The sequence below is a fragment of the Rhodamnia argentea genome, chromosome 8 (genome assembly GCF_020921035.1).
Source record: "Rhodamnia argentea isolate NSW1041297 chromosome 8, ASM2092103v1, whole genome shotgun sequence".
Lineage (NCBI taxonomy): Eukaryota > Viridiplantae > Streptophyta > Magnoliopsida > Myrtales > Myrtaceae > Rhodamnia > Rhodamnia argentea.
The window spans coordinates 28,676,063-28,691,770 of NC_063157.1; the positions used below are offsets into that span (position 1 = coordinate 28,676,063).

Consider the following 15,708-nt stretch of genomic DNA (forward strand, 5'->3'; position numbering starts at 1 on the left):
AGAAAACATCAGATAGATTGGGATCTTTTTGGTAACAATTTTCTTTCCTGTCTCAATTCCACTGATGCGACCACGCCAGCATGCCATTAGAAAAATAATCCGCAGCCGGGCCAATTCTTCCAAATTCAAACTCATCTGGCTACTCACGACTTGCTAGTACCACAAATGCAAACTGCTGAATACCTCGAAGACCATAATGAACAAGGCAGGTTCCATCTCTCGGCCAGTTACCGCATTGCCCCAATAAGCAAAATTGTCCGAAGCTGACACTATGAAAGAAGTCACAACGCATGCAGAACATTATGCATTCACCTCCTAAAGGCAAATCAATGATATCATAAAACTTCATAGAAGGTGAGGCAATACTAATGCATCAAACAGCAAGCGGAACGAATAAATGGGAGCTGACATTCAAATTGATCTGATGATTCCAATCCTATCCATGGGCAGTAGCAATACAACAAACGCCACAACAGATACCCGTGACATCGGGGTTCAACATTGTCGGTACAGAGAAAGAAGGGCCAAGCAATAGTTTTGCACTTGACATATAATAAATTAAGCAAAATATGTCAGAGTCCTACACAAAGATAACTGAATAGTATGTTCCTATGTGAGTTTATCAGCTACCTCCATTCCAGTGGCCGAGATTGCCACCTTATCCAGTATCCTACTACCTTGAATAGATAGAGGTACCGACTTTAACGCTGACCGAGAGAAGTATAATCCAAAAGAACAAAAAGAAGCACCAGCTCCATGAAACCACTGAAGGTGTCTTGCGAGAGAGCAGGCCAGAATTGGTAGGGCTGACATCAGCTTGAGACATCCCAAAAGACAGAACGATGTTGAGTTCTCCATTCTTACCGACTGACCAGTCCATTCCACTCCCAACCAAATTCATGTCTCTTATTCTTATCATGCCAGCAGTAACATGAACAGAACTTGAAGGCTGTGCAGCTGAATTGAGATGGAGTGCCACATCTTTCCCCGGGAACTCTGCAGCAAAAGCAGGAGGAGCAGGGAAGCTGCCTAACATTTGACTGGCTGCTTTCATGAGTGGATACTTCACACCTGCAGGAAATAATTCAGATTATGCTCACGCAAATGTGAAAAGCCATTCTTACAGAAATAAACGAAAAATAAAAGAGACAAAAAAGGGGAGATTTCAGATGGTGCTGGGTCATAACAAAGGTCCACTCTTACTTGATTCAGGGTCCTTTGAATCCAAATGTGGCTTTGAAGTTGACGCATAGTCCTTACTGCAAGATTCTGAAGGAAGATTGCCTGCCAGAGGAGCTTCCTCATTTCCTCCATTAATATGCTGCAAGACAAACGATTCAATAGAGTGGCAACTAGAATGCCACAAAAGTGGTACTTCTCCAAAATATGAAGCAGACTCACCTCGGCATGAAGTGTGTGATCAGAAAGTGCATTTTCAGACGGAAGTTGAGAGGATTCATATGGCAAGACATTCTCATCATCTGCATCAAAGAATGTTAGGTAGTCTTCGACAGCAAAATCTGCTGCATCCTCCCCAAGGAGATTAGCAAGGTCATTTGTCTGGAGGTAGAACTCATCTCCTGGAAGGTGATTATCAGCTGCATCTAAGTATGGCCCATCGAGCAAGTAATTGGCATCCACAGGATTGTCATTATCATCTGATTGGCCAATGTATCCCTTCTCAATGGCTTTCATCTCCATCTGGTACTGCTCTGGTAAAACAAAGAACTGCTCATCCAGCTGTTGCGAACCAGCTTGAACTGCATTGGTATCTATCAGAGGCTTTTGCTCATCTTCATTGAAGTCATTTGAGTGCTCAGTGCCCTGGCTTGTCTCACCATGATGGAAGTTCAGAAGAGCTGGAGCATCTCCAGATTCAATTCCAAAATCAATACTCTGAAACACAAAAAATGGTGCAAGAATCAAGGTAATGCAAGTGGACACCCGAATAAAAGCTCTAAGTAAACAAGGGCAAAGAAAGAAGCCAAAATAGTAGTTCTACATATATTATCTCATAAAATGACAGAATAATACTCAGAAGTAACTAAAACATGAGAACATAGAATGATCAGGACCAACCTTCCAAGCCCCAAAAAAAAGAGAAAAGGAGACAGTACAAAAGATGCTAAAGCAAGGACTTAATAATCTCGTGATGTGAGGAGACTTAACAAAGACTAAGCGGATTTTAGAGAACTTCATATTGCCCTGACAGGAAGCCACTTGCTTGGGAAGAATGCACCATACACAAATCTTCTGATTTTCAACCCTCTCATTCTCCTTTCTAGCTATTCCAATCCTGGTTGACACTTGACAGTGCATGAACTTCATTAAAATGGCCAAGATCTGATCTTGATCCTCTGTTTCTCCAGCAAAGAATGATGCATAGCTGCCGCAAAATTAGGATGTACTGCACAGGACAAAATAAATCCTTTCTGCCCGGCAAATGAAATGGACTGCATAAGGTATCCAACAACTGCCTGGATGAAATTATCATGCAACTTATTTTCTTTGGGTCCTGTAAAAGGTGATCACCTAGTGCTTGATGTTGATAGGGCATCTCACTTGTAGAATTTAAAGCTTTCCATATTTCTTTGAGATATTGGGTGGTGGCACCTAGAGACCCAGGCATTACATGAGGTCATGTGAGCGCTATAATTTTAAATAGTTGGCTCTTCCTGAGTCTTTGTTCAGGATGCCCATAATGACTAGTAAAGCAACTTTCTGGGGAGTAGTTTTGAAAATTTCTTCACCTAGAGGGTAGTTCGATTTCTCATGGGGCTCATCACCATTTCCAGAAGAAGAGAGTAGGTCCAGGTCAATCGACACTGCCTACATGAAATTTATTATGTTTTACTATCCCTTGAATGACCAGATCTCCCGACTTTCAGGTCACCTAATTTAAGGAGAACTAGCAAATGAGATGACCCCCTGCCTAGGCAAGAAAAGATATACTGGTACACCATCCTGCTCTTCAACCTTCTGTAAGGAAAATTAATATAAACTTGCACAAAATAGGAGGTCCAATTAAAACTGCTCTTTAACCTTCTGTAAAGAAACTAATATAAACCTGTACAAAATAGGAGATCCAATTCCAACCGACCATCAACCTAACCGCCCTTGGTCATTCATGAGAAGGATCATTCATTGGAGGACTCTGATTTTTTCGTAACAAGAATGTACTATAACTTACTAAAGGAGAGGCACCCCTTTATGAAATCTTTTAAGTAATCTTGCTCACTATTACACTTGCAACACCCGGGCCGCTAAATAAAACACAGCATTCACCCAAAAAAAAAAAAAAAAAAAAAGATGTAAAAATACAAGGTGCTTTTGTAAATATGAAGGATTTTCTATAGCATCAAAGGGAAAAAGAAAAACTCCCTCGATTTCATGTTGGGTCTCCCAAAATTCCCAAGCTATTAATTATCACAAACAACTGATTATCCGAGTACAGCACTAAACAGTATAATCTTGTTACCCGGGATGCAGAAGATATCTCCGCCTTAGACGCATTTGTGTCACCACACCTTTTAAGTTCTTTTGGCACCGGTACACTATTTCAAGGTTAAAATCCTGGATAACTTTTAACATCTACGTTCATATAACAGCTTCAACTACAGATAGCTGATAATCACCAAAGGTAAGATCAGGGAGACATCTATAATTGGAGGCCCATTGTGAATAGATCAAGTCCATGGAAGTTGGTTGCATCTTTTCATAGGTCCATACTCCCTCTCTGATAGTTTCACGAAAAATTGTTCTTTTCCCACTTCAAAATTGTGATTACAAAAACATTCCCTTTAAGACTAAATCTGGACATCCACTAAATTAATTCCTTCTATAGGAGTGTCATTCATTGTAACACTATGGACACCAAATTACTGAAAGAAGTAACACAAGAAAACCGAACCTGATCCAAGTCATCTGCCTCAACATATTCATCATCAACAACCACCATTGGCTCCTGATCAGGAAACAGAGCCACATCATCATCCTCCCACTCCTCCTCAATGAATGGGGCACCATATTGCTCCCCGTTCTTTGGGCCAGGACCACTCTTCTGAAAGATCCTGCACAGCACGAATGCATCCTTTGGGAACCCAAACAATCCCACAAACAGCCAAAAAGAAAAAAGTAAGTGTCAATAGTAATTGGAGGCCAAGAAATAAAACAAAATGCCATCTATTCTTAACAATTTTATAACATAAACTCACTTGTGGAATTCCAGCCTTCTCCAATTCTTCATCGGTAAGCCGATATTCATGCATAACCCAATTTGTGCGCTTTCCACGTGGAGCTCGCCCAATATGATAAACCAAAGTTTTCTTCATTCCAACTGTTCGAGAGTAATGAAAGACTGCCCTGTCCTTCCCTGTTGTCTTCCAGTAACCATTCTCTGTGGCACGATTTGTCTTTGACCCGTTTCCATACTTCTTATCCAGGGCACTAAAGAAGTACCACTCGAGGTCTCTAGTTTTCAAGTTCGACTTATCTGGAAACTCAAAAAGGAAATTAAGATAAGTTTGCTTCGACTGAATACATTAAGAAAATAAATTGGAATAGAAGAGAAGAAATGGCAGTTTTTTCAAACACATGTCCTACCGAATTCAGAATTTAAGGCCTAAATGGACTCATTTCCATTATAATTTCAGACCCTGGCCTTGATAGTAGTCAATTCAATGTGGCTTCGCCACATGGAAGAAAAAAAATTTGTTCACAAGTGATATCATCCGGTGTAACGTTCAACAAGTAATATGGAATATCGATAGCTGCAGCTAACTTGCCTCCTCCATCAAATTTCAGACCTACCTTGCCTCTTGGTGCTTGTTCCAGAAAAACTGGAAGGTGCCGCCATAGAAATAGCTCCGTACTCTCACTCCTCACCACCAAGTCAATACAACCACAATAATTTCAGGGCAAAGAATTGATCATGCATCCCTGCCAAGAACGCATTAGCTTCCATGCTGGCCTCAGGATGTAGAGGATGATTGTCCTCACTATCCGCATTACCAGGGGAGGACACACCAAAAACTGCGAGAGGCTGACGCCACTAGCTAGACTGGTTTCATCTCAGTCATCTTTGCCAGGATAAGAAGTAGAATGACACATACCTAAGATCATTTCACACACTCAGTTGAAATTGAAGGGAGTGCAACAAATTTCACCGTTGGATTTGGGGCTCATAAACAATTGTCAGAGAAAGCAGATTTTTGACTTCCCCGCCCATGAAGGAGCACTCCCGGATCAAAACATGGCTCCTCCATTTCCAACGACAGCGTATTTATAGTAATCATTCGCTTACCAACGCAAATTCCAGTCACGCGAATTCTCGAGAACCTAAATCCTCAACTTGACCTAGCTGAAAGGCAAAATACCCTCCGCGAGTCTTCACAGTCAACCCACAGCAAGTCAATTCACAACATCGTGGACGAAATACGCGCTCTCTTCAACGACGAAGACCAAAATAACCAAACACAAAACGGTGCCAAAAATCCGAGACGAACAAAATCACAAACCACGGACACAAGATCTGCAAAAGAAACCGAGCAGAGGAAGCGAAAATTACCGGGGAGATCCCAGGGCTCGCATTTGTAGACGTCGACCTCGGAGATCGCGTCGAAGCGGAGAGGCTTGCCGGAGACCTTGCGCTTCAGGTAGTACCGGACCAGCTCCTCGTCGGTGGGGTGGAACCGGAACCCCGGAGCGAGCGACTTGGCCGAATCGCGTCCCATGAAGAATCGAATCTTCGGGTTCTTCCGAACTAGGGTTTGTGAGAGAGAGAGAGAGAGAGAGAGAGAGGTTTTGAATGGAAAAGATCGCAGCTTGGTGTTTTGCTTTGGAGGGGGCGAAGTGAAGAGATGAAGAAATTATCCTGAAAGAAAAAGCGATCTTTCTTATTTAATTATATTTTTAATTTAATGATTAATTTTGATAAAGTTTAGATATAAGAAAGAGGGGAGCTGGGAAGTTGCGTGAAGGGAGGGAGACGAGACGGGAGGTGCTATAGTCACCCGCGGGTGGGTCACGGTGCTCGGTGACGTAAACGGTGGTAGGAAGAAGGTTCTGGAACCGGAGTTTGACGTGGGCACTTACGAGGTTCGAGTGGCGTTGACCGCTGACTCCGGAAATCCAACTTGGTGTTGGAATAATTCTTTGCTTTTCTTTTTTTATCTTTGTTGTTAAATTCTCTTTTGATGTTCCGTAGCCTATGTTATTTGTGACTTCTAACAAGAAAAAAAAATCTTACATGCCTCGTGTAATTTGAAATTTTATTTTTGAAATATCTGAAAAAGAAAAAGAGAGAGAGCCGAGGAAGGGGAAGGAGAGCGACTAGGTGGGGGTAGCGGCTTGTGTTGGCGGTTTCCGTCAATCCATAGTGGAGTATTGACGAGATTGATAGTGGCAGCGTCGGTCGATTTCCACCATCGGCTCATGTGCCATCATCGGAATCGAGAGAGAGTTTAGCTCTTGATCCTCATTTGAGGGTCGAGGTACCATGTGAGGCATGACCTTCACTTCAGGTGGTGATGAGAGCAAGCATGCTTGTTCCATTTCACTTTAGCAGGAGACATGACCCCATCCTTAGGGTTGTTAAAATGGCTTAGGGACTAATATTTTAATCCGCATTTCCGAAAGTAAATCATGTATAGATCACCTTAAAATAAATAAACGAGTCACAAATGAATTGTAAAAACAAAGGTCCAAACAAGATGGATTTTATTGATTCTTTCATAAATCCACTTTTCAAACCCATTTTTGTGACCCTTGCTTTCAAAGCCAGCATCACCCTCACATCTTTAAGTTCTGTTCAAGTAGTTAGCAATGAAGACCTAACTGCAGTAAAATTTGCGTTGGTGACAATCGATACTTGAAGCTATCGTGCATGTGTCACGAATCGGGAGTTTTTCAAGCACCTTCACGATCCGTGTGGCCTTAGGAAGTGATTTCTAAGTCAGCCTACACACACTCACACTCACTCGAGGTGAAGTGAACCAAACCGAACCAAACACGCTCGCACAACGTCACAAGACCGAGAGAGAGAGGGAGTGGAGAGAATCCGAGTATGTATTGATGTTCAAATAATTTACAAGCGAGGGGAGGTTCACTATTTATACACACAAAGGGGCAATTCATGGGTAACTCTTCGTCTGCCCCGTGTTCGTCCTATTCTATTTGCGTGCGGTGCATTGGCCTGCCCCAGACTCTTCGTGGATCAGGATTTGCCCGGCACCTTCTCCCATGGACGAATCTGGACATCCCACCAGCTCCAGGGTTGCGCCATTTCGTCTGCCCGACCGTCTTGGGTTATGCTCGGTTGGGTCGGGCTGCCTGTTGTCATTCCCCTCGGCCTGTGGATCGATCCGCTTGGCATGTCACGGCCCATCCTGGTTGGAGGATTTATTGGGCCATGATACATACATGCACCAGCCATCGAACCTTCATGGCCACCCCGAGAGACCTCCTCCTATACTTGGTCTTCCATCTTCCTCGCCTCTCTCTCTTTTGAAGGACCTTTTCGCTCTCCATGTGCTCTTACTAAACCCTCGAAGTGAAGTGAAAGCCCTAGCTCGACTTCACCACCTCCGGTTGGCCCCGCGATCGCTCCATCGAGTAATATCTATGATCCGAGCTTCAAATCGACAAGGTGCAACGACCCTTGGGATGAGATATTTAAGGGATGATTGCATTTCCAGCGGCAAGCTCAACGCTCGCGACCTGATCCAAGTGGCAGTGGATTTATTCTGTTTTTCGAAATTTATTCTTTTCACGTTGTGTTGACTATTACGTAGCATGATTAAGCATGCTAACAATAAAAAAGACTCGAAGGAACTAGATTTGACAATTCAAGGATCAAAGAACCGGGTTACACAATCAACACAAGCTAGAAGACCAAAAATGATAGGGCGGTATCGATACATAACTTTGTAGATCCCGCGGATATAAAAAAAATAAATATATTTACTAAAAGTCCAAAAAAAAAAAAAAAAAAAAAGAGAGAGCTTTCGGATCGCCCCGCTCGAGCAACAAGCGAATCGGCCCACACTCGACTTGCTTCCTCATCCTTTCTTCTTTTCCCTCGGCTTGGCCCAAATGGAGGTTTAGTTTTCTCGGAGAGGGAGAAAAAAAAAGAATATATTTACTAAAAGTCCTAAAACTTATAACGGAAGTGTAATTAAGTCTTAAAATTTGTAAAAAATTGCAATTGAATTTTAAGACTTATCAAATTGATGCAATCGAATTCTTCCGTTAATTTCGTCAAACTTGGCTAACGAAAAATGTTGACGTGATATATATTTTTTCATATTTTCTCTCTTCTACGTAGTGATGACGTAACTAAAACGACATCGTTTTGATTCGAATACGATTTTTAATATATATTTTATTTTATTTAATATAATAAATAAGCTAAAACTTATCATTCGTTTTGTAAGCTTTAATATTAAATTACACTTTCGATAAAATAAATAAATAAATAAAATCAACGTGTCTCGAAAAATCGATTTATTTTCCACAAAGAGGGCCCCACGCACTCCCTCGTCTGTTCCGGCTGACTAGCCGCCTCCATCGCCGCCGTCCGACGACCCTTCAGGCCGGCGACGACCTACTCGTGGCTCCTCGCTTTCCCGATTTGCAGCCATCTCGGGTGAGTTCATTTTTTGGTTCGAGCCACTTCTTCCCGAGAATATCGGCTCGGAGACATTGCGAGACGGTGGGCCACGCTCGATACCCCCACTTGCGAGCTCGCCATCCAATCGCCCTTCCCGAGCCGGCTAGGGACTGCCACGCTCGATACGCCACTTACTGCCCCTGTTCATGTTTGAGCCGGAAGTTAAGGCTCGGTTTCTTCTTCTTTCGTGGTTGTCGGCGTCGACTCTGATGATTTCTTTTATCACATCCATTGCCTGTTATTTGTTGAGTCTCATCCTGGATTCGAGTTCTAAGGAAACGAACAATATCACCCCCACGCATCGCACCGCACCCACCACTTGTTCGACGAAATGCCAACGACAGCCCAAAGCATGGCAGTCTCGTTTTCTGTTTAAACTGAGTGCATTTTTGGCCAGGATGAGATTGATATTTGTTTTTTTGTTAATGATCGAACACACTTTTTCTGCATCAATATGCTTCTCCTCTTGCTGTGTTTATTTTTGCCGTGATTGGGTCTACGGCCGTATACGGCGCAAATGTTTTTTGTTCCATTTTCTGGGTCTGTTCGGCTCGGTTGGGTTGTGGTGGCCGAGGGGAAGGGTCCGGCTTTGTGGTTTGACGGTGTCGCCCGTCGGAGAAGGTTCAATATCGCCGCAGGTAGGGGCTGTTTGGTGGACTGTTGGATGAAATGGGTTAAAATTGTGAGGGCTTCGGCTATAAGCATGGGGGCTTTAGTTCATTTTGGGCTGGAATAAGGCGTGTCGGCTTTAGGTTGTTTCGGGCCGAATAAGGCTGCGATTGGGAACCACTTTCCCAAATGGCTGTGGACACCCAAAGTCCTTTGGGCCGAAGATCAGGTATTTGGTAAATTTTTTGAAAATATCTTTGGTTCAAAGTGAGCATTCACAAGGCTGAAAGCCCGAGGCAGCTTGAAGGTTGCCTTGGCATTTTGGCATTCTCGACAAGCGATAGTATCGGATAAGTAAAAAAAAATTCTTCCAAAACTATCCTCATCTATTTTTTGATTTTTCGATTTTTGTCTTGTCTGTCACTGTTCATCATTTTCTTCGCTTACACCTCGATCGGCATGGTCGTGAGGGGATGGCGACCGGCCAGAAGGGGGCCGGCGTTGTTGTGCAACCCAACGATCGTCGCCCGGGCTCGCACGACCTCCTCGAGGGGCCATGTGACCTAGGGGAGGGCCGCCTAAGGTCGCGCGATCCGCGCGAAACCCAAGCGAAGCTACCCTCGTCGATGGTCGGATCCGGGTCTCCGGCGTAGATTTAGGTCACTGGTGCGAAACCCGGCCTCGTGGCGTCGGATTTGGGTCACCGACGGCCCTCGCCCGGGTTCGCGACCCATGTCGGGGGTCGCTCGACCCCCGGCGGCCCTCGTCGGTGGTTGCCGGGGGTTGCCTTGAGGTTGTTTGACCTTAGATGACGGCCGCCGGCACCAAATTTGGGTCCTCTTTGCTGACTCCGGCGAAGGGTTTCAACTTTTCTTTAATAAAAAATGAAAAAGTGCCTTGCAAGTATAATTTTTCCAAACTCTATTTTACCCAAAGTTGTTTTGTAATTATCTTTTAAGTTACAACTTACCAAACATAATTTGCATTTTGAAAAACTCCTTCAACTTAAAGTCATTTGCATTTTCCTCAAGACTTTCCTCCAAAGTGTTTCTAAATCGGGTGGGTCACGACACGCGACAAATTGGGGGACGACCCGATTTCGTGGCCTAAAGCCTAAAATGCGGAAATAAACTATATTTAAATTGTTTCAATTTTCCGACCAAAAAAGAATTCTCCAATTCGTTTTTTGACCAAAATAAAAAAGTACTCCAATTCTTGGTTTTTTTTTCCCCTATTCTATATAACTTTGTATAGAAAGTCAGATTTTTCTTTTGCCGTGCCTTATCTTTTAACTCTTTTTTCTATCTTTTGGCAGGTACGAGAGTTGTAACCTAATACCTATGAAGTTAACGTCTTTATCAGGGCCGCATGCGTATTAGCTAAAATTAGAGTTTAAAAGTAGGAAATTAAGTACGTTATTGGGCCAATTGAATAATATACATAAACACAAATATGCTTTCTCCTATATTCCTAGTACATATTTATTGTATCACCTTTTTCTATTTAAATTAACTGGATTTGTCCCGGTAATAAAAAATAATTTGTCTGATTTTCGTATTTTTACTTTATATGCTGTTTTTTTTTTTTTAAACCCTGGAGCTAAAGAAAGAACCCTATTTCCCAGCTTAAACCCCAGTTTCCCAAAAATTGCACCTGAATCCGAGCCATTTGTCTGTGAACCGACGCATGGTTTGTGTTCTGCGGTAATCTTCGAATTCGTTTGCATAAAGATTTGGAAGCCATTTTTGTTCGAAATCGATTCGGAGCACTCACCGTCACTACCCAAATCGCGACGTCCTCTTCGGCTGCTGGGTTTGCTTGCTTTCTCCACTTTTTTTTTTTTTCGGTTTTTTGTTGGGGCTTTCTCTATTCTGGGTTTGGGATCTCGAGTGTTTCTTGGCGTCATTTCTCGATAAATTTGCTAACTTTGGTCCGTTTCATTCTCCCGTGCTGTTTTCTGAGCTTAATTTTTTCTCTTTTAAGTTTCTGAGTATTGAGTGGGACTTTCGCCATCTTATACCTTAAGTTGTCAGTAATTCGTTGTTTTTCTAGCATTGGAAGGTATTTCGCGATTTTCGTGATGTTGAATTACTTAATCAGCACGACCATTGTAAAGGATTTGCATTTCTCGGTTTGTAATTTGCTCAAGTTTGTTGGATCTTAATCTGATTCAGTCTTGCAAGACTCCAAAAGCCGACTTTAACGGCCTTGCACGGAAGATTCTGGTGTTAGAAGGAGAGATGACGCTTTCTCGGGCTGTGATGCGATCCTTGAATAATGGCTTAGTGCGACAATTCCATCGTCCCCATTTAGCTAGACCCCTCTCAGTGAATGCAGCGTCAGGTACTTTTGGGTTTTCACTGTCTGGGTGCTGTTCTGAGCTGTTGGAATGGTCCAAGCATTCTTGGGAATGCTCTTTTGTCTGGTTTTGTTTTGAAATTAGAATGTTGTTTGTCGGATTGGTTTGCAGTTCTTCTTTCTTAAGCTTCCTTGTTTTTAAGGGAAATAAGCTTATGCAAAGTGTATACCTTTTACTGTAAATGGTGTAGGTGTGAAATTCAAGATTAGTCTTGTGGGCGAGTCATTTCATTACTTGGTGGGAAGTTTGCTTGTTATAATAAAGTTATCTTTGTTTTCTCCTCTCTGCAGCGGGGTTTGTTTGGGAACATTGTTGACAAATGTTTTTCTAGGGCTGGCTTATAATCAACCATCGATATAATGTATGTTTCAAAATACTCATCATAAGAAAACTATTTGAACGAATTTGTGAAGTAGGTTTGGTTTCCTTTGCAATTCTTTAACATGGGCAATCTTGAGAAAACTTCATATTGTGCCCTGTTCCTTTTATGATACTGGCAACCTGTTGATGTATTGTTCTGCAGGTCATAACAGTGATGACAAACAACGTTCTAATTCGTCCGAGTCTGCTGAGGAATTTGAGCGGCGGATATTTGGTGGCTTTTCTGGAAATGATTCAAAAACTGATTCATTTTTCCAGAAGTTTGACAGAATTGACAGGGCCAGAGTAGGTTCAAGACTGAATGGTGAAGATAGCTCCCGGATGTTTGGTATCCTTTGCAATTCTTTAACTTGGGCAATCTTGAGAAAACTTCATATTGTGCTCTGTTCATTTTATTATACTGCCAACAAGTTGATTTATTGTTCTGCAGGTCATAACAGTGATGACAAACGACGTTCTGCTGATGAATTTGAGGGGCGGATATTTGGTGGCTTTTCTGGAAATGATTCAAAAACTGATTCATTTTTCCAGAAGTTTGACAGAATTGACAGGGCCAGATCAGGTTCAAGACTGAATGGTGAAGATAGCTCCCGGATGTTTGGTATCCTTTGCAATTCTTTAACATGGGCAATCTTGAGAAAACTTCATATCGTGCCCTGTTCATTTTATGATACTGCCAACATGTTGATTTATTGTTCTGCAGGTCATAACAGTGATGACAAACAACGTTCTGCTGATGAATTTGAGGGGCGGATATTTGGTGGCTTTTCTGGAAATGATTCAAAAACTGATTCATTTTTCCAGAAGTTTGACAGAATTGACAGGGCCAGATCAGGTTCAAGACTGAATGGTGAAGATAGCTCCTGGATGTTTGATGGCCTAAAGGATAATTTTAGTACATTATCAGATGGTATGGATGTGAGATTGAAGGAAGAAGCCTTGTACTTTGACTACGATTTGGATGAAACAGAAGCAGATGGCTATTCATTTAGACCCGATGTGAATTTTCCTCCGGGAACAACATACGATATAAAGGTACCATATTGCGATTCCATGCAGTCCAATAAAGCACTTTAAACTCATAAGGCAGTTGAGGGATTCGAAGTTGTGCGATATATTTACCTTTTTCTTATGCTCTCTGATAGGTCAAATTGCAATTTGTTGTAAATAACTTTAATTTTTCAGGGTTACTCTCTGTGGAGGTTTTTCCTATGTGAATCTTCTACATTAATCTGCTTGTGCTGTCCACACCATCCAGACATATGATTTGGGAGGGAACCTATTGCTACTTATGAATTATGTACTTTGTCGGTGTTTGGCATGAAACTAATTGGCCTATAGGTATCTAGGCATGGTTTATGCCATGTTCAGGTGTTCTTGGATTGGGTCATGGTTTTAGCTACGATACTTGTTATCATCACAATCATACTTTTATGCTGTTGTCCTTTATGTAATGTTGCTAACTCTCTCCTGCAATGTTTTGCTTTTCATGTTAGTGTCCTTATGTTCTCTGTGCCTTATCCATCTTTCTTTTAGGATCTCGATCTTAAGAAACCAGGTGTGCGCAAGTTTGCCAAAAGACGACAATTTGAAGTTACTACAGAGGAAGTGCTGAGAAAAGCTGATTTCAGGGTGAGCATCGGGTTGATCGTATCGTTTTGTTTATAATTGTCAAATAATATTCAGTAGATGCTGGACTGACAAACGCTTCTTATGAGCAAGAGGTTCTTTGATCACCGTTAATCATTCATACTCTTCTGCTTGAACCCTTTTTAAGTGCATTTCCTGCTTCAAGTGATATTGTTAACACCTTCAGCATGCTGAAGCTGTTAAATTTGTTGATATTTCTGTGGAGATTGTGTCTCTAGGGGCCATTGACGCCATAACCATTGAATTAGCAAGTAACTCTTGTTACAGGCAATATGTATGTATGGTTATATGTGCTCTACTGACATCTCTCTTCCATTTTTCTCTGCTTGGTTCTGCTTTGCCTGATCTGCCAATGTAAAGAACGGACATTTCCCCCAGAGTGAAGGCCATTATATACCCTATGAGTTAATGTTGTCATCCTATCCTGCTCTATACTAGGACATCACCCACTCATTGCTGCGAGATAAAGGAATTCATCAGTGAAGAATGTTAGGTGTCAAATAATTCTTAGAATTATAATGTGACCGTGTGATAAGGAAAAGAAAAAGAATGACGTGGAGAGTTATTGAGAGGATGACAGATGCCCCCCCCCCTCAAGAGATCTCTTTTCAACTATAGCATAAGATTATTTTAAGGACTACTCCAACACTTTCTCTTTCAAAAAATCTGATTATTTTCACTTTCGCATATTGTTACAACGTCAAAAGAGTTTGAATAGCCATTCCACTCCTTTCTTCCTTCTGATCCATCACTCAAGTTTAGTTCCCTCGGGTCATTTCACTACTGTTCCTGTAATGTAACCCCGTGTATTTATAAGAATAAACCTCCTATTCTGATCAAGAGGTGAATAACATAAGTTTAGGTGTTGCCAGAGGTTATCCCGGTGTCAGCATGAGTTCTCTCGAAGCGCTGTAGTTCGCCAACTGATATAGGGATGACATGGCTTGGGTGAAACTTTTGCATGTTCGGATGGTTTATCATGTTCGGTTGGTATCTTTTTGCTTAGAGGTTCACTTTATCAATATTCACTTTTCTGCAGAATGTGAGATTCCTTGCAAATTTCATAACTGAGGCCGGAATAATTATCAAGAGGAGCTCGGTAAAGTTGGAATGTCATTTATGGAAATTAATTGAGTGCAAATTGATTTTCTTGCTTATTTGCCGTTGGTCCCTTTTTGTAGACTCGCATCCGTGCCAAGGCGCAGAGGAAGGTTGCGAGGGAGATCAAAACTGCTCGAGCTTTCGGCCTCATGCCTTTCACGACGATGGGAACGAAATCCTTCGTCTTTGGAAAAACAATGGAGAATCTTGACGTGGATTACGAGTACGAGGCCTTTGAGGGGATGGGTGGTGACATGAATGAGTGACAGGATGCCGATGCCACCAGGGTTTTTGTGAGGATTGTTCATTTGACTTTTCGATCTCATCCGCGCATGCTCCTTTGACTTCTCTTTCTTCCTGTACTGTCCAATTTTGGGCAGGGTCATAGCATTGAATCAGAGGCGAGCAGAGCCATGTAGAGATTCTGATTTTTGGATGACAAGCTGTGTTGGTGTCGGGACCTTTTTTTGGCCCTGATAAGTGGTACACTAGGCACAAAGAACCAGAGTTACTAGTGAGACTAAACTGACTCTGCTTGTACTGGGACTTTATTTGTGTTCTGCTCGTTAATGATGCATTGTCGTAACGTCTTATTCAGGAAAGAGAATGGGACGTCGGTGGACCTGGCTTTTGTATATTGGCCGGACAATTGCCCCGTTCCAGGCCTCCGGCGGCCCGCCTCCCCCGCAAAGAAGACTTGTTAAATCGAGTCTGGGTTCTTTCTTGCGATGAAAGACACTTGGAATTCTTTTTTGTTCATGTAACTGCCTCGGTATGGTAATGTAATTCAGCTAGTTGACATTTTTCTCCCAGGAAATATCAAAAACTACTCCGTGAAAAACTCTCAACTTTAAATTCAATACCAGCTTTGTCCAGAACTTTTTTTGGTTGGAAAAAGAATTACCAACTTTCACTTTAATCCTAAATTTGTCTTTCTCAA

At 42.2% G+C, this 15,708-nt stretch overlaps 2 protein-coding genes across 3 annotated transcripts; one reads left to right on the forward strand and one right to left on the reverse strand.

The window, feature by feature from the left end:
- Positions 1-387: 387 nt before the first annotated feature.
- LOC115755281 (NAC domain-containing protein 78) lies at positions 388-5,875 on the reverse strand. 2 transcript variants are annotated; one of them, XM_030694595.2, is made up of 6 exons: positions 5,567-5,875; positions 4,215-4,492; positions 3,911-4,090; positions 1,402-1,896; positions 1,204-1,321; positions 388-1,071 (listed from the first exon to the last, which is right to left on the reverse strand). In XM_030694595.2, exons 1-6 carry the CDS (start codon positions 5,730-5,732, stop codon positions 674-676), a joined length of 1,635 nt encoding a protein of 544 aa, XP_030550455.2. In that variant the 5' UTR covers positions 5,733-5,875; the 3' UTR covers positions 388-673. The 2 variants fall into 2 exon arrangements, with proteins under 2 accessions (XP_030550455.2, XP_030550457.2); XM_030694597.2 differs by lacking the exon at positions 5,567-5,875 and adding an exon at positions 4,810-5,527.
- A 2,640-nt stretch (positions 5,876-8,515) lies between these two features.
- On the forward strand, positions 8,516-15,173 carry LOC115755305. Its single transcript, XM_048284183.1, has 8 exons — positions 8,516-8,642; positions 11,432-11,620; positions 12,160-12,321; positions 12,448-12,618; positions 12,721-13,052; positions 13,554-13,649; positions 14,707-14,766; positions 14,849-15,173. Exons 2-8 carry the CDS (start codon positions 11,518-11,520, stop codon positions 15,032-15,034), a joined length of 1,110 nt encoding a protein of 369 aa, XP_048140140.1. The 5' UTR covers positions 8,516-8,642; positions 11,432-11,517; the 3' UTR covers positions 15,035-15,173.
- The last annotated feature ends 535 nt before the right edge of the window (positions 15,174-15,708 follow it).